The sequence below is a fragment of the Zalophus californianus genome, chromosome 7, assembly GCF_009762305.2.
Source record: "Zalophus californianus isolate mZalCal1 chromosome 7, mZalCal1.pri.v2, whole genome shotgun sequence".
Taxonomy (NCBI): Eukaryota; Metazoa; Chordata; class Mammalia; order Carnivora; family Otariidae; genus Zalophus; species Zalophus californianus.
In genome coordinates, this window is record NC_045601.1 from 40,634,899 (window position 1) to 40,660,384 (window position 25,486).

Consider the following 25,486-nt stretch of genomic DNA (forward strand, 5'->3'; position numbering starts at 1 on the left):
ATAAAAAAAGAAAAGAAAGTATGAACCCTGAACACAGGAAGAGAAAACCAACAAGAAACAACTTAAAACAAAGGCCTATAATTTGACCTAACTGGAAATCCAAAATTTACTGAAACATATATATAGCAAAAGATAAAAGGACACTGATTGTCTTGTGTGCCTGTATAATCTAGATTCTGAGTTAATTTTTTTTAAGATTTATTTATTTATTTAAGAGAGATAAAGGTGAGGGAGGGGCAGAAGGAGAGAAACTTTAAGCATACCCCCTGCTGAGCGTGGAGTCCAACATGGGTTTTGATCCCATGACCCATGAGATCATGGCCTGAACTGAAACCAAGAGTTAGATACTTAAATGACCGAGCCACCCAGGCATCCCTGAATTAATTTTAATATCTGCAGAAATTCACCAATTGATCTTAACGAACACTAAGGCTAAAATTACAGTTATACCTTGAATCACACTAAAGGTAAACATGGCATCCCTTATAATGAGGGATTTACTTAAGGGAGTTACTGAATATAAGGTAGAAGACAAATAGGTATGACTCTCCTTAACTATAGGAACTTTTGTCTAGCTTAAATTCCCTATGGTTATAGCACTCATTGCCCTAAAATATCCCATAGTGAGCATGGACACTCTTACCCAATAAAAAATAAATGAAAATTACTGGCTTAACAAAATAAGAACTCACGACCCATCCCCCACTCCCTACCCCCCCAACCCCATTAAATAGTTAACATGACTCAATGTAATTTAAAACAATGTCCTCAAGGATTAAAACCTTGTTATTTAAAAGGTAAGGAGTGAATTCTTCCCTGATCCCACTGCTATTCCATTTAACAGCTTTATTTGGCCTGTTCCTTAAATCTGGAACAAATGAATGGTGGCCTATAGTGGATTGCCGCAACTGTAATGCCATGGTCCCATCCCATTAAGGTCTCTACACCCAACGACCTAATTACTGAAATTGCTGACTCCATCCAATTAGCATTGGGCTCTATGTTCAGCGAGGAGTCCACTTGGGATTCTCTCGCTCCCTCTCTCCCTCTCTCCCTGCCCCTCCCCACTCTTGTGCTCTGTAAATAAATAAATAAAATCTTTAAAAAGAATAAAAAGAAACAGGTATTGACCATCTCAGCACTCACATGGTTAAGACAACTTCAACATTTTTAGTCCCTTTTGGGTTCTGGAGGTAACATATTCTTCAATTACAAATTTTACTTAACGTCACTAATGTTGTTATTAACAAATTAGCCCACCTTGAAAGGGGATCCCACCAATAAAAGGCTCTAAAAATCTGTCCAAATTGAAATCAACAAGCACTCCAGTTTGTACCCTCAGAAACCTCTTCACCATAAGAGGCTTCAGTAACCATCTTTCATGGCTCCTAGAGTTTCTGGACCACCTATGCTGGCCATAACTTGCCCATGGACTTCTGATGCAAGAAATTGCCTTTCTTGGCTTGGCACTATATACCATTAGAATAGCAATTACTGGCCATATAGTGGGTTTTTCTGGAAATAAAACTCTCACAAACCTTGAGCCCGTGACCCTTTGTACCTGGCTAGCCATTACGCCTTGAGTTATTAAAGCAGCACCCCAAAAGCTCAGCATAGCTTCTGAGCCTTCCTTGCTACTGGATAAAGTCAAACCTGGGCCCTCTGATATGATCCACCCGCAGAGGGGGTGGCTCTTCAGTTTCTCGACAGATGTCACAGTGCTGGTGGAGGCCATGCCTTTCCCAGAGCCTTCAGCTACTTGGGGGGCCCGTTAGAATCAAATAAATGACTAGCAGTGGGAGTTCATACATTTTACTGTTGATATCATCACAATCATACATGATGGGACTCAGTGGAGAGCTGCTGTTTTTCATCCCTTAACCAGGATGTCGCTGATAAAGGAGAAAACCTAAGGGTCAGCATGATTGGCACACTTTAGGTGATAACAATTGGTCCCATCTGTACATTTTTGTACATTGCCCAAGAGTTGCCTCCTTTGGGGTAAAGAACTCTGGGAATCTCTTCACAGAACCCAAAATAAAAATCAAGGTAACAGAATTCTCTACACATACTAAGACTACAATACAAAGCTTCACTAGGATACCCCTTATCCCCTTTGGAGCTCTAGATACACTAATAGTGACCAAAGCACTCATTTCACTTGTCAGAATACACAATACTGTACCTCTGAAACAAACAATACATTATATGTTAAAAAAAAGAAGAAGAAGAAGAAGAAGATAGCAGGAGGGGAAGAATGAAGGGGGGGAATCGGAGGGGGAGACGAACCACAAGAGACTATGGACTCTGAGAAACAAACTGAGGGTTCTAGAGGGGAGGAGGGTGGGGAGATGGGTTAGCCTAGTGATGGGTATTAAAGAGGGCACATTCTGCATCGAGCACTGGGTGTTATATGCAAACAATGAATCATGGAACACTACATCAAAAAGTAATGATGTAATGTATGGTGATTAATATAACATAATAATAAAAAAAATACACAATACTGGGATCTTGAAGAAAGCATTCAAACTTTCAGCTCCTCTACAGGGCCCAGGCAGCCAGCCCCAGGCAGCAAGTTTAATTGAGGGTCTATTTAAACCACCCTGTGCCCTTCTTGAGTTCATTTTAGTCTTTCTCCTGCACCCGTCTGGCTGGGGGTCTGGGAACTCCACGTGGCCCATCTGCTGAGGCACTTCTTCTCACCATTGCTTCTCTATCTTCCTAGGGTTCTGCTAAATATGAAGCTTCTTTAAGATGCTATGTTTCCCTGAGAATTAAGTCATAGTTCTGTCTATACTTGGGTTTCCTAACTTCATTCAAATTTCTATTGCTTAATTCCCCTCCAGCTCAACCCAGAGAACTGGGCACCTTCCCAGAGACTCAGATAATACCGAGGACCTTGTCACATCTTGAATTCCTCTCTCACCAGCTAGTGAATGATTCAATTCTCTTCCCAGAAACAAAAACTAACTTTTATGTTGTCATATACTCTTTCCCACTCTAAAGTCTGTTCTCAATTTTCCAGTTACAGATAACTTAAAAAACCCTCTCTCTGAAAAAGTCAGGTTATTTCCAGAGACAACTTCGACTTTCAAGACTATGGCTCTTTGTTCACATTTTAAAAAACTAATGAGGGGTGCCTGGGTGGTCCAGTTGGTCAGTCAGGTTACTCTGTTTTGGCTCAGGTCATGATCGCAGGGTCATGAGATCGAGTTCCGTGTCAGGCTTTCATGCTCAGTGTGGAGTCTGTTTAGGATTCTCTCTCCCTCTCCCTCTACCCCTCCTGCTTATGCTCTCTCTAAAATAAATAAATAAATCTTTAAAAAAACTAATCAGAAACTTAAGTGAACATGTATCATTGCACAACAAACAATGTCTCTGGAAAGCATTAAAGGAAGTGTAAAGGAGTAATTATTTTAATTATCAGCTAGACACATTTAAAACAGCTACTCTTAATTGATCCTTTAGTTACCTAGGTATAATGGATTGCTTTATATACATTATTTTATTTAATCTTTACCACAAATGTTAGAGATACAGGGTCAGGTGAGATAGGGTGGGAATTATACCCATAGTCCAAATGAGACAAACAAAATTGAATCTTTCACATATTAGGAACTTGTTCCAAATTAAGATTTAAGCCTTGTTACATGTGATTCCAAAACATGGTTTTCTGTTTCATTTTATTGCCTCCCTTCTAGATTCATAGACCCTTATAACTTTAGAAGAGATTAGATAGCATAGAAATGCCCAGAATTATAGAGTTAGGGACCAGACACCACCTAAAATTCACCTCTATGCCATCTACCATACACATGAATCACCTTATCAAGAATATTTTCTTGATTTTAACCTCATATTCTCCATAGTGTTGAATCAAACTCACATTTTGCAAGCAATTCATCTAATATGAAAATTTTCATTCAATTTTGAATCTTAAAAATAAAGATCATTGATTGCAATAATATGCACAACTTTGAATAAAAATTAATTTTTTATTCTCTTTATACTTCTAATTAACTATTATATAATATATATACACATGGTATAATTATATAATCTGTGAACACACACATTCAGATGTCTTAAAATTCTTTCCCAGAGTAAAATGAAAGCAAATTCTTATTGCTGGTGGTATAATCTCTATAATTTAATTACTGTTATTTTCAGGTTGTTAATTTTACTTTCCAACTTATCTTACATCACAATTACCAGAATTCAATGAAAATAGTAAGAGGTCAATATAAACTTTTATGTGGGGCGCCTGGGTGGCTCAGTTGGTTAGGCGACTGCCTTCGCCTCAGGTCATGATCCTGGAGTCCCGGGATCAAGTCCCGCATCAGGCTCCCTGCTCAGCAGGGAGTCTGCTTCTCCCTCTGACCCTCCCCCCTCTCATGCGCTCTCTCTCTCTCTCATTCTCTCTCTCTCAAATAAATCAATAAAATCTTTAAAAATATATATATAAACTTTTATGTAAAGACCATAAAACTTTTTTGGGGGGGTAATTTTAGACTATTTGTTTATTTGTTTATTTTTCCTGTATTCCATCTTTGTGGTTCTAGTTTGCATTTTGTGGAAAGACATTTTCTGATTACAAAGGAGAGGAGGCCCCAATGAATGCAACAAAGGAAATCCACTATTAGACTTCCTGGGGGTAACTGACCATTGATTGCAATGTATTTACCAGGCTTTTTAGTCATTTTTATACAGTAAGACAAATAAATATGCATCTTACTGTAAAATACTGAACTTTCCCCTTGAAAACTATAACTATGATTTGATGACCTTCTCCAAGCTGCCCCACCTATATACACCTTGGCTCGAAGATCCTTTAGCTCGGTAGATACTAAATGATTAGGCACTCTGTTTCATCCATCTGCCCTGACAGGGACCTCTTTGGAATTTTTTAATAAGCTTTGGATACTTTCTTTTTATAGCTTTGCCAACATAATCATAATGCATCCTGACACCAGGCAGTATAAATTAATTCCTTTTCTGTCTTATGAGCCACTTCACAGAGAAGAAGCAGATTTTTCACCTTAACACTTGATTAAATTGTGGAAAAAAGACGACCAAAAAATAGGTCTCTGGGAAAACTGTATCTCACTTATGCCAGCCCAGAGACTAAAAGTAAATTTAAAGCAAATGAGCTCTTCCTAAGATTTTTTTTTTTTTTTAAGTCTTGACAGGGGAGAGGGAGAAAAATAGATAGAGGAAGAGACGGGGCAAGGGTATGGTAAAAAGCCTATTTACTTAAAATTAATCTTGTCCCAGATGAACTAGAGCTTCCCAAATTTGCCTGCTTATAAGGCTCACCCGGGTAGTCTGTTAACAATACAAACCACAGCCTCCAATTCAGTGAGTTTGACACCATGTTCATTATAAGCACCCAAGGAGATTCATGTTGTCACACAAATTTGGGAATGACTGAATTGGAGTAAAGGTTTGAGATCAGATTCTCGAATAATGCATTGAAAAAAAATCCCACAAACAAATATAAGTCCATAAATTTTTGGGCTTCAGGGTCTAACAGCATGTATCACCCCAAAGAATGGTTGTTTTAGCAAAGTATACCAACGCACATGCACAACCTTAGAGATGTATTCATCTAATTTCCAAGGTTATTGCAAATTTTCTTGTAGTAGATTAAAAATTAAATTAATCCCAAAATTAACTTTTTCCATAGCTGCTCTATCAGGCTCTATCAGTCATCCCCTGGACTTTTTCACCATTCACTCTAACAGTCAACCCTCAAGTCCACCTCTAAATAAGTTTAATATATTTTTCATGAAAAGTTCTGTGTGGGTGACTTGTTTTACCCCTTAGAAGACCCTACCTCCTGGGAGGCAAGAACAAATAGGTTCTACATGTGGACAGTGGATAGTGGTTGTTCAATGAGTGCTTTCCAAATGAACCTCACATCAATCTGATTTTGCAATCCACATCATCTGTAGATCCTGTCTGAGCAGATAGGAAGCTTATGTTATCAAACCTAAAAGCACTCTTTGGCATTTCAAGTATTAGTACATTTATACTCTAGGCCTGGCAATATTTCTGAACCAAGAAAGACATTTCAAATCAACCTGCCACCCTGATCCATTTCACATTAGATTTCTTTTTTTTTTTAAGATTTTATTTATTTATTTGAGAGAGAGAGAGAGCACAAGCAGGGGGAGTGGCAGAGCAGAGGGAGAAGCAGACTCCTTACTGAGTGAAGATCCCAGTGCAGGACTCAATCCCAGGACTCTGGGATCATGACTGGGGCCAGATGCAGACACTTAACCAACTGAGCCACCCAGGCACCCCAATTTCACATCAGATTTCTCATTGTTATCCTTTGACATTTGATCAAGGATGCTGAAGAATTTTGGTATAGAAAAATTCCCCCAAATCCATCATAATTAAAATAACTGAAGAAAATACTAAAAAGCTGACTCATTTGCAATAATCTGAAAATTAGTGTATCTATAGACAGTTCTAAATATCTTCACTAGCAGGGGAAGCCAAGGAGGATGGAAGCATGGAAACATGGATACATTAGATATAGCAGAAACAATTGCTCACCAAAGCTTGTTTACCTTAGAAAGTCAGCCTGAGGGACCAGAACATTCTGGATGATATTGATCAAGATATCTTTGGGTCTTTCAAATAGATTGTAAAAAAAAATGGACTAAGGAAAAGGCAAGGTTGAAGAAGATTTCACTTAATTCAACTAATATTTGGAGAGCATCATGTATAGATGTGCATCTTTTGAATTAAAAAATCAGAAACAATCTTTTGAGATGTGATGAATGTAAAACAGCTGTTTGTAAGAGGACAAATACTGAGAATGAATATATGAAGACAGTGAAGTAAGGGAAACAAACATTACATGATTACATTAAAACACATTTAGCAAAACATAGGCACTTACTCCTTCACTTATTCATTCACAGAAATATGTTGTACGTGTGGTTCCCTACAAGAAAAACTCCAAAGTCTTAGACCAAAGAAGCAAATCGTTAATGGTGGCACTTCTGCAAATTAGCTAATAGAAAAGAAGTGTTATTTGGGAAAGATGGGGGAAAGACTTTCCTGAATTATCAGCATTTTGTCTTCTGCCCATGTTTAAGGTTGGGGCAAGGAGGTTGGAGCTGCATCTGTGTTTTTAGCAGCACCAATTACATAACATCGGGCAGATTCCTCAACCTCTTTCAGCCTCAGTTTCCCTTGACCCTGTCTTGTTATGTTTCCTCGATGAGTAAATCCCTTCATTTTCCATTTGCAGTGAGGACAGTAGAACCTAGATCTTTAGAGTTTTCTTTAATTAAGTAGCTTTTAGCTGTCACCACTTTCACTCCTCTTAGCTTCACACAATTCTGCTGAAACCCACTAAACTTCCTAATCACTCATCAAAAATAACCAGAAACTAAAGAGGAAAGTAGTCATTAAACCATATTCTAGGGCGCCTGGGTGGCTCAGTCGTTAAGCATCTGCCTTCGGCTCAGGTCATGATCCCAGGGTCCTGGAATCGAGTCCCACATCGGGCTCCCTGCTCAGCAGGAAGCCTGCTTCTCCCTCTCCCACTCCCCCTGCTTGTGTTCCCTCTCTCACTGTGTGTCTCTGTCAAATAAATAAAATCTCTAAAAAAAAAATTAAAAAAAACCATATTCTAAGCATTTATAAACCAATTTGTTTCACTTTTAAGACCTGTGGACTAAATGCATTTATTGCAATAACCTCAAAATTTGGAATTTTTTGAGCTAGATGGAATAACTTTACTAAAAATATATTTTACTTGTACTAAAAAGTGTGAGCTTAAAGAAAAACTAATCACTATGTACACGATAGCTCTTGTTTCATTTGAATGAGGAATGTTCTTGTTCAAGTCACTCTTGTGTCACCAGGAGACTGTCCCTGGGTCTTTTAGTCTCAGAAGAGATGACTCAAGTTCTAAGCTACATACTCCACCCTGGAGTAGTAAGGTTTCTGAAAACCATGAAGCCTTGCATGTTGGGGACTGCAGGACAGTGACAATAATCATGCCTCACATTGTGTGGAGAGGAATATTCTGGCATTTTCAGAAGCATATTCTGGCATTTTCAGAAGCCCTGTTAGGAAATAATGAAAACAATAGATGTTCATGTTTTTTTTTTTTTTTTTTTTTGCTTACCTGTGTGTGTGACTTTCCCCAGCAAATCATCCATGAGACATGGAGGGAAAGCAGAGCTGCCTATCTTCTGTTAACTTACATAGTCTTCATATTTTATCTTTTTATTTTATTTTATTTTATTTTAAAGATTTTATTTATTTATTTGACCCAGGCACCCCTAGTCTTCACATTTTAAAATATTAATTGCCAAAATTAAAATTCAAAACCTGTTTCCCAGTAAATTCTTTATCAGAAGGCTTTCTGTAGTCTGAAAACATCATGTTTCTTTGATGTGTTTTTAATTTAAGCTAGCCCAGTCATAACAGAATATTTTCACTGAGTATTTTTTTTCCATAGGCACTTACTCAACTGAGGCCAAGTTGAGTGGCCATTTTGCCGCTAGTTAATGCATGCAGTAAACTCTTTGGAGTCTAAGAATCTTCTTCTTCTTTTAATACCTTCTGTAATTTGCCTCGGGATTTACCTGGGAAACATATGTTGAGATATTCTCATCTTTGTTTCTCAGATACATAGTAGTAATTATAACTGTAAATAGAATTTTTGGTCTTCTTAAAATTGCATTTTTAAAATATTATCTGCACTCTGACACAGTCTCTTCCTTTAAATTATTTTAGTGGTAACTCTCATTTTTAAAATTAAGGGTCATGATGGAAACATATGATTCAACCCCTAATTCTATCACCATCTATAACTGGGAGCAAGTGACTAATTTTTCATAACACTTTTTAATGACCTGTGAAGTTCAGTAGCTGAGTGAAAATTAATAAGTGTGTTTTCTGCTTTTAAGGATATATAGAAATATTTCAATAGGCTAATTTTAAAAATTGAGATGTAAGATTTGCACAAGGCACTCAAATGTCTATCTGACCTTGACCATAGCACACCTAATCCAGTTTTTTTTTCCTATTTTACAATGTCTTTTTTTTTTAAGACTTTATTTATTTGAGAGAGAGAGAGAGAGACAGCATGAGCAGGGAGAGAGGCAGAGGGAGCAGAGCAGGGAGCCTGATGTGGGGCTCAATTCCAGGACCCTAGGATCAGGATCTGAGCCGAAGGCAGACGCTTAACTGACTAAGCCACTGAGATGACCCCTATTTTACAATTTCATAGAGTTGATGCAAAGCCAAACTAATCAATGCTACTGAAAACAGTCAAGAGAAAAACAAAACAATAGACATTCCATAAGTAACTTGGAGATATCTGAGAGTTTTGGAGCTAGAAGGAGCTTTAATCATCAGCAAATAATAAAAAAAATTAAATTAACAAGAAAGGAATCCTGATTTCAAAGATGAGAAAAAGGAGACCAGATTGCTGCTATGACAGAGATCTCATTAATTTCAGAATCAAGTCTAGACAGCATGTCACTGGACATCTGGGCCGGTATTTATCCCACAATAATGATGGTTTCTAATTTTCTCAAGGATAAAACCATTTTGTAAACATCAGATCACCTATGGACATGGTGGATGTAATTTGCAATAGGAAAAGACCAAGCCTTTGGGTGTGTGTGGGAGAGGAAGGCAGACCTTTTGCTACCCCTTTCTAGGAAGGTCATGCCTTCAAGTGCTTAGGGGAAGGTTTCTGATTCTAAAGTCTCTTAGGGAAAGACATGTCCATATCCTGACCATGTGCCGTGTTTAGAAGTCAATCTATGTTCTTCTAAGGCTTTGTGAAAATAATCATTCACCCCTTTGATGGGAGAGCCCTCTTGCTTGGGAGTAGATTGTTGGGGTAGAGGCTCATTAAATACTACTACTTGGGAATGATAATATTCAGACAATAACAGTTACTTATTGTTGTAATTTTAAAGTTGTATTCACTGGGCTCTGAATTGCATAACAACTTCTAGGATGTAAAATCACAACATGTACTGATTTCTTTATGTGCAGGGAGAGGGATTCTAGCCTAGGGTCCAGGGAGGCAAGACAATATTGAAGCAACTTTGCCTGTGGAAGGAGGGTAGAAACCTGAAACAAGGCTGGACACTAAGGACACAGCCAACCAGTAGGGACCCCCTCCATAAATGGGCATAATTAATGGACTCTAGTAGTAAATGATGTTGAATATCTAATGCTATGTTTCCCATCTCTGCACTATAATTCTCACATATTATCCTCCAGTCTTGGGTAAAGTTTACTATGCACCACAACCATCTTAATGATATCTTTGCTTTGGGCAACAAAGAGAGGACCCTGAGGACAATCCTAGTCTGATTTCAACTAGAGAGAGTTGCAGCAGCATCAAAAAAGTTGTAGGAAACAGCAGAAAGTGGTGATCAGAAAGACCAGAGCAGGGCGCCTGGGTGGCTCAGTTGGTTAGGCGACTGCCTTCGGCTCAGGTCATGATCCTGGAGTCCCGGGATCGAGCCCTGCATCGGGCTCCCTGCTCAGCAAGGAGTTTGCTTCTCTCTCTGACCCTCTTCCCTCTCGTGCTCTCTATCTCTCATTCTCTCTCTCTCTCAAATAAATAAATAAAATCTTAAAAAAAAAAAAAAGAAAGAAAGACCAGAGCATCAGATGAGAAAAGTGAAGGTAGCACTCAGGATGGAGTCCTGGAATCTGAAGATTCTCAGAAATAGTAGGTGTGGGGAAAAAATGGTTTGTACATCCTGTAGTATGGCAGATACAACTTGTTCATTGAGATTTAATGGAAAATGATGCCTCAAGGATTGAAGAATTTAGATATCTGACTGAGAAAATACATAACAGATGAAAAGGTACTATGAAATAAATATTTCAAAGCAACAAATTCTCATTTTTATAACAACAATCTATATACATTTGGAAAATGGTAATATATATGGTATATGACAGTATTTATTTAGACACATATGCATACATGGTTTGTGGACCCCTCTAATAATTCTGTAGAATCCTAGGAGACCAGGATCCCCATGTTGGTAAATGCTGGACTATATAATAAATCGTCGTCCTAGTGGCCAACAACCTGTCTCCTGTAACAACTGGAACTTTAATCTCTCAAATGTAAGCTTTCTTCCACCTACCTTTAATTCACCCCTTCCACCATCTAGAATTACAGGCTATTCAAGCTAAAGAACTTTGTTGAGCTCATGTAATCTAATCCTTTCAGTTGGCTCTCCGAGATTGAAAGGCTAGATAATCATAGCCAATGTTCATAGACAGTTCCGGGGGGTCTCAGCAATGTTATCCGTAGAATAGATTGCAAAAATCTCTTATGCTAGATTCCACCCCAATCCAGGCCAATCATTTGTTCAGTCTGAGTCCTGGTAGCCTATTTTGAGCCCTGAAAGCCCACCACCACTTGAGGGCCAAGGGCTCACATTAGTGGCATTCTTCACTAGGCCTTATCCAAGCCTTATTTGTTAGACTATGATCGTCATGTGGCAAAGAATCATTCTTGTGTGAAAAAAGTAAAATGTCACTCCTGAAAATTCCAAATTATTTTCAGCAAGCTTGGGATGGAAAAGTCTCATTTAATTAGCAAGTGCAATAAAGATGTGACATTTACAAACTAATTGTAACACATTTCCATTCTTCATTGGTACACTGAATGATGACATATTGTTCTTTTATAGTTGCCATTTCCAAGTTTTAATTGCTTTGGTTTAATTGGTTTAATCCAAAAAATGTCAATTCAGTAATTACCACTATGCTGTTGGAATTAGCTTCATTTATCGTGCAAAAGAACATTGACTTCAGAAAGGGAAAAACAATTATAATATAATACCAGGGGAAATACTATATCATTAAGATATTAAAAAACAATGTTGTATATAACTGGAACTAGCTTATTTTATGGGGATAAAGAAAATGTTCTTTTTTGAATTCTAAATAATAATATACCAAATAAATAATCAAATATAAGTTAACTAATCCAGAATCACATTCGCTCTTTTATAAATTTATTAATTTGCTTGGAAAATATCTATTGAGTGCCAATTATATGCTTGGCAAAACAGTTATAGAACTACTTTCATGGAATCTAATGAGAAAAAAATAATGAACACAAATCCATGTATAAATACAAACTGTGGTCTTAGGTGAAAAAATAGTTTGTTTTTTGAGTGTATCAGAACCTGATTCATTGACAAGATGAGCTGAGATATTAAGAAAAGGAGCTAGCTGGTTGATAGAGAGGCAGAAGGAGAGTATTTCACGCAGAGGAGAAGAACATAGCACATTTCAGAAGCTGAGGGAAGGCCAGTGTGGCCTAAGCACAGAGAAGAAGGTGGAAAATGGCACAAGATGAAGTGGATCAGTTAACAGGGTCTACATCATTGGGGCATGTTAAGGATTTGTTCTATCCTAACAGCAATGGAAAGTCATCGACATTTTTGAAGCAATAGCATGATGATCAAAATTGAACTTCAAAAAGATCACTTTGGCACAGATTGGAAAAGAAGAGTGTATTCAAGAGATGAGTTTGGAGACAATTGCAGTATCCCAGGTGAGAGATAATGACCAGTAAGAAGGTAGAGTTTATGCCTTCAATTTAACAATCCATAAGGTCTAAAGTTATTTGTGTTCTACAAGTGACCTATTTTCACAGAATTACACGTATCAGACTCAAAGGGAAAAGGGAGTGATAAAATAGAAGTTGTGCCTGCTTTAGAATGAAATACACCTGGTTTGGCTCTGGTCTGAACTTTTGGCTCCACTACTTATTAGCTAAGGGACCTTATACAAGGCATTAAGCTCTCTGAGCCTCAGCTTTCACATCTTTTGAGCACAGAATACTACCTCCCACAGCTGAGAAGACTAAGTGTGACAATGTGTGTGATATTCTCAGCATGTGGAAGGCCAGTTAGTATGAAGAGCCCCGGGACGGATCGGCTGGTTTCTTCCCCTCATGTTAGAGATTCTCGAATTCCTTTTGAAACCGGTTCCACCTCCTGGGTTTCTTTCTCCATGAACAGCACTAAAATCCACCCAGTTGCACAGGTCAGAAGCCTAGCAGGCATCCTTTTCCCTCACCTCCATGATCATCAAGTCATATAAACTCTATTCTCTAAATAGCTCTTTAGTTGATGGACCAACTACTGCTCTGTTCACTTTTTTACTAACCTAGTTAAGGTCACCACATCTCCAGATTGGATTATCCCCTTCACTGTTTATCCTGCTTCAGTTTTCTTTTCCTCTTCCGTTCTTAAATTCAGCCACACAAATCTTAAATCTCAGCTCTTCGACCCTTCTCCTTAAGCCAAGAAAAAGTCGCCCAGTTCCTTAGCATGACTAACAACACCCTGTATGATCTACATTCTGCTTATATCCCAGCCTTTCCTCTTGCTTCTCCTCCCATGTGGTCCAGCAGCTGAGAGAAACTGCTCCCCACTGAGGATTTGTAGTTCTCAGAAATACTCCCTTCACCCCCAGACACAGGCCAATGGATGGATGCAGTTCCTCCTGGCTGGAGCATTCTCCTTCCAAAGCTTCTCTTCACCCAATCAATACCTACTCAAAACTGAGGCTTTGGCTCAGATAGCACTTCATTTGGGAGGTACTTTTCCTCCACCTGACTGTATCTCAGAAATGTAGGACAGCCTATAACTTGAATTTCATTATTTGAATGAACTGAGTGAGCACTCAAGTGGGGCCTAAAGAGTCTCACTGGATTGGCACAAGTCACATAGGTTGGGGTTGGTAGTGTGAGTAGAAGACCCAGGTCTCCTGCTACACGTTACAGTGTCCCTTTCTCACCATCATGCCAACACCCACCTTATTCATCTCTGATTGCATTAGCTCTCTTCATTAAACCTTAGAAACATTCACTTCATGTGGTTGCAAAAGGTTGCAAACTTATCCTATGGGTTATGATTTTTTCACTCGAAACAGACTGATGTCACTTCCTTTCCCAATATTTCTTTGATTCTCCTGACATGGTAGCCATGGCTACTGTAACACTCTCAAGCACTCCTGCAGATTTGTTATACTTATCTCCTTCCCCATGACACTGTAAACTCTTCTGAAACTAGGACCATGCTAGCTTCATTTTACATCTCTGGTACCCAAGACTGTTCTTGGGACACAGTAGTATTTAATATCTGTTGAACTTAATGGCACTCCAGAGCTAAAGGGGCAACTAACATGATGTAAAGAATGCTAAGAGAAATGATGCAAGAGTAAATGAAAGACAAAAGCAATGATGCAAGAGTAAAATGACAGACAAAAGCAATGATGGCTTTGCCATCCAGAGATAGTTGGAGAAAAAGCAGATGACTCTGGCTAAGATAAAGAATCAGGAAGGTAACTGAGAAGATGGTGCCCCTGCTGGAAGAGGCTGCCTCTCCTGGGGAGTATCTTCAGTCCCTCAGTGGCCTTCCTGCCTCTTTGTTGTTCAAGATAGAGAATTAGAGATGGGGAGGAAGAAGCTGTTACTTTCAGACAGCTGAACAGTTAAGTAGGAAAGCTGACTCATACAGCACTTTCTATGCCTGCTGGGAAGCCTACAGCCAGCACAAGAGTAGCTGGTTTCACAGGTTGCATGTTATTGAAATGGCAGAATCAAAGTCAACCAACTGCAATGGAAATGGAACTGAGCTGGGAACAGAAATTCAAAAGTTAGTTCTGGTCTTGTCCTGTGGCCTTTATCAGACCTCTGAGACTCATTTTCCTCCTCTGTGAAACAAAGGGTTTAAACTAGATGGTCTCCAACAGTCCTTTCTCACTCAGGGGTTCCACAATTTATGGCCTTGACTTGATTTACTTAAAGCAGTTACCCAACCAAGGCAGAGAAGACTGCCAATCTGGTTAATGTACATAAATGCAGATATCCAAGCTCATTCCTTCACCCCTGGAACTTGAACTGGACTAGCTGAAGCACTGACAAATAAGGATGTCCCCTCATCTACTTATGGGAAGCACAGCCATAAGCTTTATTAATTAAAAGGCAGAGATATGGTGAGGCTGTAGAGCAGTGGTTTGCAAAAATCAAAATCAGCATGGCAACTTGTTTAAAACACAAATTGCAAAGCCTTGCTCCAGATCTGCCAAATTGGAATCTCCAAGATGGTGCCCTAGGAATATGTATTTTGTACAAAGTTCCCTTGTGATTTGATAAATCAACCACTTTGAGGCTCATTTTTAAAAGAAAATTTGTGTTTCTCAAAGAGTAGCCTGTTATGTAGGTCATTTTCATGTGAATTATCTGAGATGCTCTTTAAAAATATCTGGGAATGTGGCCAAAAATCTCCATTCTCACAATTCTCTCAGTGATTTTATAAATAGTTTATATACACGGACAAATGAAATCATTATGTGGGCAAAACCTCAAAGTCTGTGAAACAATATAGTAAAGATAGGAAATTTTGATTGCAGTAGTTTCAGTATTATTATTTATATTGTATTGTTTCATCATTTCACTTAATCCCCATACAAGCCTACAATATAAGCATTTTTAACTTCATTTTATTGATAAATTGAAGCATTAAAGAATTCAGGTAACTTGCTCAAACACACAAGATTCAAATATGGATGCATTGGAACTAAAAATTAATGTCACGTAGCTAGGAAACCACCTATATTGTGATAGAGTGTGTAATTAAAATTTCAGTACACCTTTTAATTAAACAATTTGCTGAGATCTTATCTGATGAAGCAAGCAAGAAATAGGTCTTAGTTCCTGTTGTTTGGTTTTATTAGCTACTACACAAGTGTTAATTCCATTATAATAATCATAGATTACCCAAGATAAAATGACTATGAACTACTAAGCAACAAAGTTTCAGGGATATCCTAGAATCATAAAATGATCTAAGGTAGTCATCAATTCTAGTCAACAATCTTCAAACACAAGTATTTACAGTTGAGAAGCCCAGAAGTATGCTAAGCTCTTACCACCTAGTGAAGAACCCATCAGCTCCAGACCTTAGTTATCTGACTTCTTCATTAATCTCCCTTCACTCCATGGGCTCTAGACTCTGCTCTTCAACTCAGTATGACAACTATTTGTCTTAGTGCTAAATAGGACTACATTAGATTTCAAATGTCTTTCAGGGAATAAAATATTAAATGCTGTTGCTACAGATACACTTTTAGGACAAAGCTTTTTTCTTCTTCTTCTCATTGAGTCTTCTCAACTTATCTGATAAAATACATGCTTGTAAAAAGATGTGCTTGTCTTGACTTCTTGCTAAATCGAAGCAGGAAGGGTCTCCCTGATTCCCTGTTTCTGAGTTGGCCAGTTTTGGATCTAGCAGAGTAAAAGACATTTCAAAAATATGATGAAACTGACTGAAGCTTAGCTATTATGAGACCTAGCTTTGATTTTGTAAAAAATTTCACTGAAAGTATAATTGGAAAATACAAACTCGTCCGAAGCCATGTAACTTTTAACAGAATACAAATTCTTCCCTTTCCTGGGTTCACACCCTACCCTTTTCCTCTTCCTTCTCATTGATGTTACAGACTTCCTAAAATATGTGGACACACAGATATTTTCACAAAGGGGAAAAAGTAATGAAAATGACATCAAGAAATAAAAATTGCCAAAAAATTTAAGTCAAACGTTCACTAGGTGTAGATAGATTTGATGACAGTTTTCTGACCGAGGTTTTGGTTTCTTTGTTTTGTTTTTTGAGAGGTGATTTTCTGTGTGTTTTACTCTCACTCAAATTTTGCATGCCAATTCAGATTGTATAGCTATATCCTGTCAAGTGTATTCCTGAAGGAGCCAATTTTTCCATAAAATCAATATCTAATTTTCTAAATAAAGAAAAAAGGATACTTACAAGTCTCTGATTAAAATATGCTGTTATTTCTAAGAGGTTTAGGAAGAAATTCTGATAAACTTTCTTTCCTGTAAATTAATAAAAAAAAAAGCTATTAAGAACCAGAAAAGGAATAAATTCAGTTAGATTAACAAATTTTATTTATTTTTTTGAAAGATTTTATTTATTTGAGAGAGAGAGCATGAGCAGGGGGAGGGGCAGAGGGAGAAGCAGGCTCCACACTGAGCAGGGAGCCTGGGATCATGACCTGAGCCGAAGGCATACACTTAACCGACTGAGCCACCCAGACACCCTTAGATTAACAAATTTTAATCATTTTGTTTTTACAGAGTTACAACTGGTAAATACCATGACTCGACTTTCTTAAGAAAAGCAAAACCTCCAATTCTACAATAAAATTTTCTGTTAAGGGCGCCTGGGTGGCTCAATTGGTTAAGCGGCTGCCTTCGGCTCAGGTCATGATCCTGGAGTCCGGGGATCGAGTCCTGCATCTGGCTCTCTGCTCAGCAGGGTGTCTGCTTCTCCCTCTGACCCTCTTCCCTCTCGTGCTCTCTATCTCTCATTCTCTCTCTCTCAAAAAAATAAATAAAATCTTAAAAAAAAAGAAAATTCATCTAAAAAAATTTTCTGTTAAAAGTCAAAAGGCCCTCATTTCAAATAACAGGTGTTAGTACTCTTCTTGGACTATTGCAACAACATCCTAAATGACTCTTCTTGTAAGCATTCTTGCTTCCTGCAACTCCATTCTTTACTCAGATGTCAGATGGAATTATTTCAAAGTAAATGTGCTCACAGTCATTGTATAGTTAATCCTTCACAGCCTTCCCATCACCTACAGGATCAAGTCTAAGCCCTTTTATAGCATGTATGGTGCCCTCCAGGAGTTGACCCTTCATTTTCACCCATGCCCAGCCTGCATTAATCCTAAAGTTCTGAGGTCATACCCAGTTAATGGCACCCCTTGGCCTTATTTATATTGCCCCTGTGACTGAAGTTCTTTGACCTCGATCCCCTCCTTATCCCCTGGCTAGCATGTATTTATCCATTCAGGGTTAACTTGGGCACCCCTTTCCCAGAAGACTTCTATGCCCCTCGGGCTAGTACATTCCCTCCCCTGTGCTCTGAACACTGGTGTATCTCCATTATTGAACTTATAAATTTCTGATTACTGTCTTCCCATCTCCACCTCACACAATTTTCAAAGCCTTTTGAGGACATTGGCTGTGACTCATTCCTCTTGCACAACATTTTGTACATGGTAGGAGAAATAAAATAAATATCTGTTGAATGTCAAGGTGCATGAGGTATTTTTCAGACTCAGCACTGCCTGAATGCATACTTTATCACTGTGAAAGAATTTTAAAATCCAAAATGGACATCTTTTAACCTCGTTTCTGTACCCAGCTTCCCTTATGGTTTGCACTGTTCCTCTCACTCTGTATCTGGGACTATTTTCCTTCCATTGAGTCTAATTTGTTCAGGCCAAATACAAGGAACTGAGAAGAGGAAGAGAAAAATAAATGAAAACACGATCATGGGGGAAGTTGTAATAAAATAAAAATTTATAAGCTTCAAAATTTATGTAATATAATGTAAATATTCACCCCTAAAAGCAAGATTACAAAAACATACTTTTGTAGTACTAATTTTTTTTCAAACATCTGCATACAGCTCTTGGCAAAGATCTAGTAGAAACTGCAAACAGGAACCCAATTTAAAGTCAGTTTGATAAAACTAAACATTGTTATTTGTGTCTTTCAAATGCATGTTTTAAAAAAATCCCTATTGTATACCTTTACCAAATTAGTGTTTTCATTTTATGAATTTCCACTATTTTTGCCCATTGTAATAGAACCAAGAAACAAAAAAAGAAATAGTATGCTGACATAATTATTTTTCCCTCTCTACCTCTTTGCAGCTTACGTTATGTCCAAGTATACTTATGGGATGGACTTTGAAAATAATATTCCATACATATTTTTGATAACTCACACCCATCAAAATTTAGACTTACGAGGGATATGCTAAAGATTAAGAGACTGGGAGAGTCTCCACTTATCCTTAGTTATCAACTATCAACAATTTTACTAACAAAAGAGCAGTAATTTCTGAAAAGTTTTCAAGAACAGCGGCACGCCCCTAACAACAACAAAATTGTTTTGAGTATACATCTCCTATTTATGAATATTACTATTTATAAATTATAAGTATCACTCTACTAATAGACTAATATAAGTTATATGTTATATTATAAATAAATATATATTAGATACATTAACAGAAATTTTAAAATGAAATAAAAATAATATAACCAGGTATTCGACTATGTTCTTCCTGAACTTCAGTATAGGATGCACAATCTATAGGACATTGCTATTGCACAAGGTCTAATTCTCTCTCCTACCTCTCTTAGAACTACTATTAAATCTAGAGAAAACACAGTGTTATACATGAAGGCTAGGAGATATTCAAGGCAGTCTCACCAAAGGGTGTTTGTTGCATGCCTGACAAAAGAGTAGCAGATCAAGGTGTGGGTAGGTCAGCAGAAATCCATCATATCAGAACTACAGGTACACTCAGAATTGTGAATCATCTAGTCCAGTGATTCTCAAACTATTTTTTAAATATTTTTTTTTCCAAATGAACTCTTTAGCAGATGGCCAATATGTAAGACACATACAGGCAGAACTGCTCTGGTTAAAGCAGCTCCCAGGCTCTACCCACTCTCTCCTCTTGCCTCCTCTCCTCCTCCTCTGAAGATGTAGTCTGAAAATGACATAACCACTCTGCCATTAGAGATGAGGCTACCAGGCTAGAGATGGGAACAAGAGCAGCCATTTCAAGACAGAATGTAATAAAGCAGCTAAAATTACTCCAACTGGCCACTTGTTCATCCTCCCATTTAATACCCCTGCCTTGTTTTCATGGAGTGGTTTCCCTGTGTATCCTGATTTGATCTCAGTTGTAAATGTAAATACTTAAACTATGATGATCTGATGGCATTTAAGATAATTTTTGCTTCTAGTGTTTGGTAAAATAATGAGTATTTATTTTCTCTTTGAAATATATATATCCTCACTTGAAAGTTTTAATGACTCAAGCAGCCAGCCATGTCGATATACAAATAATTTACATAAAGAAGAAGGATCCAGCGTACTTCAAACACGAGATTTCAGGAGGTCCCTGAATCCTCAGAAATCAAGATAAATAACATTTAATGCAATTTTTTAAAAAAATCAAAATTAGTGACTAAAACTAATTAAAAACTCTATGATGAAACTTTATGATGAAAAAAAAAAAACATCAAAAATCTAAATAAAGATTTGACCCTGTATTTGTAACTCAGCTTCACATACCTTGCCCTAGACCTGGACCTGGTCCAGCATCTTCTCTGAAAGAATAAAGAACTAAATATAAAAATAACATCAGATTAGTTGTATTAAGTAAATGTAGGTCTCTATTACCTAGGATTATAGAAAAAGAAGAAAATGCAGTCTGGAGGACAAAGTCCAAACAAGGTGTGTTCTGTGATATACATCTTCACACCTCAGTCTGCAGGACTAAGCATGAGGTTACTGTGTTTGGGAACAAAGAAGCAACTGGACAACTGTAACACATGAGGTGATCTTCAGTTCATGCTTGCATTTGAGAAATTTTACAATTTCTATGAGCTACTAAACCTAATTATAGCTGCTTCAATAAGCATTCTATTTTCATTTTGTTTTTTAAAAGTAAATCATAGTTCTAAAATGCATAAAAACCTGAAAGTTGAAAAGTGTCAAGTGAACACCATCTGATTCCTAAAAGCAAACTAACCACTTCGACCGCAAGACCTCATTTCAAAAGGCTGTTCTTAAAATGTATTTAACCTCTCAAGCATGACAATGGTGAAAACAAGCTTCAAACAAATGAATCATTGTGACATTAGCAAGTATGTACGTTCATGAAGATGTTTCCATCCACAGCACCAGTTTAAGGAAAATAAATGACTCCGTGATTGACACAGAGTAGGCACTCAACCCATATTTACTGGATAAATAAATGAATCAATGAACTTTGAAAAAAAGATTAGAAACAGGTAGAATAGGACCAGATTACAAAGAGCTTTGAAGGTTAAGAGCAAAGGTTAAACAAGGGGGGAGGGGAAGTGGCTCTTTAAAGAAAGAATGGGTGGCTTGATAATGAGCCATCAGTAAACCCAGCTAAAAGTCACCAAAAGTAATCTTGGCAATGGGCAATAAAGACCCGCCAAAAGGTAAAGACAATAGAATTGGAGTAAGGAAGGTGTAGCAGATGCTGCTGGTTGGCTCCCAAAGTTCTTCTCCTTGTCTTCTGTAGAAATAGGAAGTTTAGCTGGGCACACAGCTAAGGACCATATAACCAAGCCTCCCATGGTGCTAGATAAGGCCATGCAACTGGATTTTGCCATTTAAAGATGGGCTCTGAGAAGAAGTAATGTATTTCATTTCTAGGTTATACCCTGAAAGAGAGGGGAATGTGGCTTCTGCCTCCTCTTGTCCCCTTTTTGAACATTGGTCTGTACCTGTGGGGCTGAGCCATCGTTAATCAAGCAGACTAGGACAATCAAGACTTTGGGGATGACAAAGCAACACAATGGAAGGAGCCTGCACTCCTAACATGGCCATGCCTCTCTTCCACCCCTGTACCAGCAACCTGAGCTGTACACAACACAAAACTACATTTACATTGTGTTTAATCTAGCTAGTTTGGCTCTTTGTGATAACTGGCAAACTGATCTCTTAACTGATACAGATGAGTCTAAAAAACATTTCAAAATGGAAAAATCCGTGGAACGTGGGGATAGCTATAGTGAATGAAGGAAAGCAGTGAGCTGAAACAATTCCAAGGTTTTATGTTTGGGGAACTAGGAGAGTGGAACCACTAACAAAATAACAGGTGAGGAGGAGAGCTGGTGACATTTAAATGGTCCCAGCGGAGCCCAGGGGACGTGAATGGTAAGTCACTGGAACTATGAGCCTGGGACTCAGGCAAGAGGAGAAAACTGAAATTTCAGTTTTCAGAAAATGGAAATTTCAGCAATTTTGTGTAGAATATAGTTGAAAAGATGAGAATTGATAGAATCTCAGGCTCAGAGAGATCAATGTGTCAAAAACTGAGTAACAGGTGTTCTCCCAGAAGGCAGGAAGAAGAAGCAGTAATCAGCAAAGGCAAAAAAAAAAGTTTGTTCTTCTCTTAATAAGAGAAGGGTAAGGGTAATGATTTGAAATCATGGAATAACAGAACTAACCTTAATCCAAGAAGATAAACAAATTTAAAAGGAATTTGATGTAGGCTATACTTCTTAAATCCGTTTAAAGTTCTCATGAAAAATTAAAGCAAGCATTTCTTGAAATAGAAAAGCATTAATCAGGGTTCTGAACAAGTCAGGTCTCAATCGTGCTTTAGTTTCCATTTAAATGTCCAGAATCCCAAGACAGAAAAGAACAAGCAACAGGTATGTATACCATTTTCTCTTTTCCTTATTCTCACAGTAGAGGAAGGAACGAGATGAGAGGAGTAAAGGGAGTGGAAGCAGAAGTTTTGCTACTGTTCTCATCCTTTCTAGGAGGCTGATGTTTGGAAATGACCAAATGAAACAAAAGCCTCCTCCCCAACTTTTATTAAGTTACATTCAAAGACGCAGTGGACCTCAGTTTCACTTTGGATCTAAATTTAATTCACATTGGATCTAAATTTATGCTTTGAAATTAATACAAGGTTGGCAACAGGCAAGTCAACTGTGACATCTACGAGTCTGGGAATCTGTACCACTTGCCAGATGCTTTCCAATTACTGGAAGATCACCAGCATTCCAGAATATTCAGGCAGCATTGTGTGCCACACTCTTAGGTAGTTTTTCCTCCCCACCTGGCCACTGCCACCCACCCAGCAGGACATTTTTTAGGGAGCCGTCAGACCAGAGATTTCTGTTCGTCATTCCACTGTCCAGCACTATCCACTTCAGACCGATGACATTAACTATATGAGCTTTTTCTTAAGATTTTTCTTAAAAAAAAAAAGTATTTTCTCCCTAGCTTTAGGCCGCAGAATGTACACTGTAGTTACCCAAGGACATCAAAATTCCAGGATTCTTTACTTTCATTGATCCAGGATTCTTATTTTCATTGAAACCAGTCATACGAATTCACTTTGTATGAAGAATTGATATTCCCCTCCTTTCCTTTGAAGAGAAGTCTGTTAGTAATCTCTTCCTCTTTTCCTCTTCACATAGTGACTGCATTATCCATGGTCTTTACATGGGGGTTAGTTTTTGTCCTTATTGTTTTTAGCATTATACTTGAGTTTCATAATCTTTTTCAAAGTTCTTAATACTGGCTCGAACTGAAGGATTCTACCCTCCCCTTTTTTTAAATGTAACAATCAGACATTACTATTTATTCCTTTAAGTAAATCAGGGTAGAAAGGCTTGCCCTAAAATGACCTCTCTTTTATAAATAGTTGCAAAATACCTGAATAAAAGTTACTGTACACCATCAAATTAGCTTGGGGCAAAAAAAAAAAAAAAAGCTTTCTTCTAATCTTGAGCTGATAGAAGGGAAGAATGTGTGTGTGTATCAGGGGCGGGGGTAGGAAGGAGGATTGTGTTTAGTTAGCATACAACATGCAAAATTGTCATGCTTCGCTCCCATCTGTCCTGCACATCTCCTCAGGTGTGGCTTGTGTGGTTTGAAAATTCCTGGCATCGAACATATAAACTGAAAGCCACTCTGATCACTCAGGAAAGCCCCTTTCTCTACCTCCTTATCATGTGTCATAGAAAAACCACCTCGCTAAAGCACCAGTTGCACATTTATTATAAACTACTCACTGTTTCTTAATTTTGCTTGCCACGCTTCAATAAAGGAAGTTATGTTTTAAATTTTTCCAACAATATTAAACTTCTTAGCCTGTATTACTTTCTTGCTTCTGTCACAGTCCTCGAACACCAGGAAATAATTTCATAAGTCTCAGATGTGTTCCAAATGATTTACAACATCTTAATAGGTATAACTCGGGCTAAAGAGAACACTGTTAGGCATCACAGTTAAGAATGTAATTTCAATGTTAATTAAAAAAAAAATAGACTTAAAATTTTAAGTACTAACCCCAATACTCTTATATTCATACTAGCATATTTAGATCTGGCATTTATGTTTACAAAGAAAGCCAATGAAAATGATGTGATATATGAAAGTGAATATACCAACGCGGGAGGGAAGGCAGTTAACAATTGTGAAGTGTTCGTGATTTTCCAGATGTCTTAAACATTCTCACACTGAATCCTTACAAAAGCCCTCGAAAGTAGATATTAATACTATTGGATGCCTGAAAGAGCCTGTAGTTATAATAGCAGTGTCAAGATTGGAACCCACGTTCCAAGCAGTGTCAAGATTGGAACGCACGTCTGCCTGACACCAAGCAGTGTCAAGATTGGAACCCACGTCTGCCTGACACCAAGTCACACTGTCTCAAGAACAGCAGTGTAACTTGATTAATTCAAGCCACAGGAGCAGCGAAAAGTAAATATGTGGAAAATATGCCACATTTTTTTTAAAGTGGTTTTTATAGGACATTCTATTAGCATTGTATTTGAATACCAAATGCTCCACCCTCACCTTGATGAGATCAGTAACCTATTCAAAGAAGCCAGCTCTGTTTTTTTAGAAGCACAGCAATATCCTTGAAGACAGTTCAGGACAGCACTGGATGATGGACATGAAGGAGGGCATGTGATGCAATGAGCACTGGTTTATTATATAAGACTGATGAATCACTAAACTCTACCTCTGAAACTAATAATACACTATATATTAATTAATTGAATTTAAATTAAAAATAAAGACAAATTAACCAACATAAAAAAAACAAAAAAACAAAAAAACCCATGTTGCCATCCTCCCATATCTACCAGAAAGTGATTTCACAGACTCTTAGAGTAAGGGGTGCAAAGTGGGCGAGGAGTACCAAGAAACAGATCCTCAATTTTAAATAATATATATTATTAAATGTAAAAATATTACAATATATATTATTCTATATAAATACATTTATTATTATTATTTATCATTATTATTATTATTTAGTGCCTTTTTGGGTAAGACAAGATGCTTTCGTGAAATGGACATAATGACCTCTTACAAAACAGTAAAGCCTTCGGACTGCAGTTTCTCTATCTGCACAGATAGCCTGTGGGAGCTTTAAGGGTTTTTGCAAAGTAACCCTTCTTGAAACTTGTTGAGAGGCAGTGTCAAAGGCGGGAACACGGGGCAAAGGAAGTCAGACAGTCCAAAAGTTTTGGTCAGAGAAGGCTAAAGCTGGGACAGATTCTAATACTAAAGACAGTATAATGCTATGCACATGAGCTTTGGAGCCAGACTGTCTCTAGAACTTAATAGCTATAACTTGGATAACTTCGGCCCAACTTTCTTTATTTATAATGTGGAAAGAAAACTTCTGCCTCACAGAATACGTTATGAATGTTAAATGAGACAATGTCTGAAAAGTACTCAGTATAATGCCTAACACATAGGAAGTGCTTAATAAATGATAGTCATTATTAGGATGTTCCTAGTACCCAAGGAGAAACTGTACTTTAGAAGGTT

General features: G+C 37.7%; 1 protein-coding gene across 11 annotated transcripts in view; it reads right to left on the minus strand.

The window, feature by feature from the left end:
- The window catches only part of PKIB (cAMP-dependent protein kinase inhibitor beta), a 142,761-nt gene that overhangs the window by 23,953 nt on the left and 93,322 nt on the right, over positions 1-25,486 (minus strand). For 9 of the 11 annotated variants that reach the window (XM_027602619.1, XM_027602624.1, XM_027602626.1 and 6 more), the window contains one exon: positions 16,863-16,930. The exons of the other annotated variants lie outside the window; for them this stretch is intronic. Coding sequence is in view for 2 of the 9 variants with exons in the window: in XM_027602623.1 (XP_027458424.1) it covers positions 16,863-16,930 (68 nt within the window). In the remaining 7 variants the exon portion in view is untranslated. The remainder of the gene's footprint in view (positions 1-16,862; positions 16,931-25,486) is intronic. 11 annotated transcript variants of the gene reach the window in all.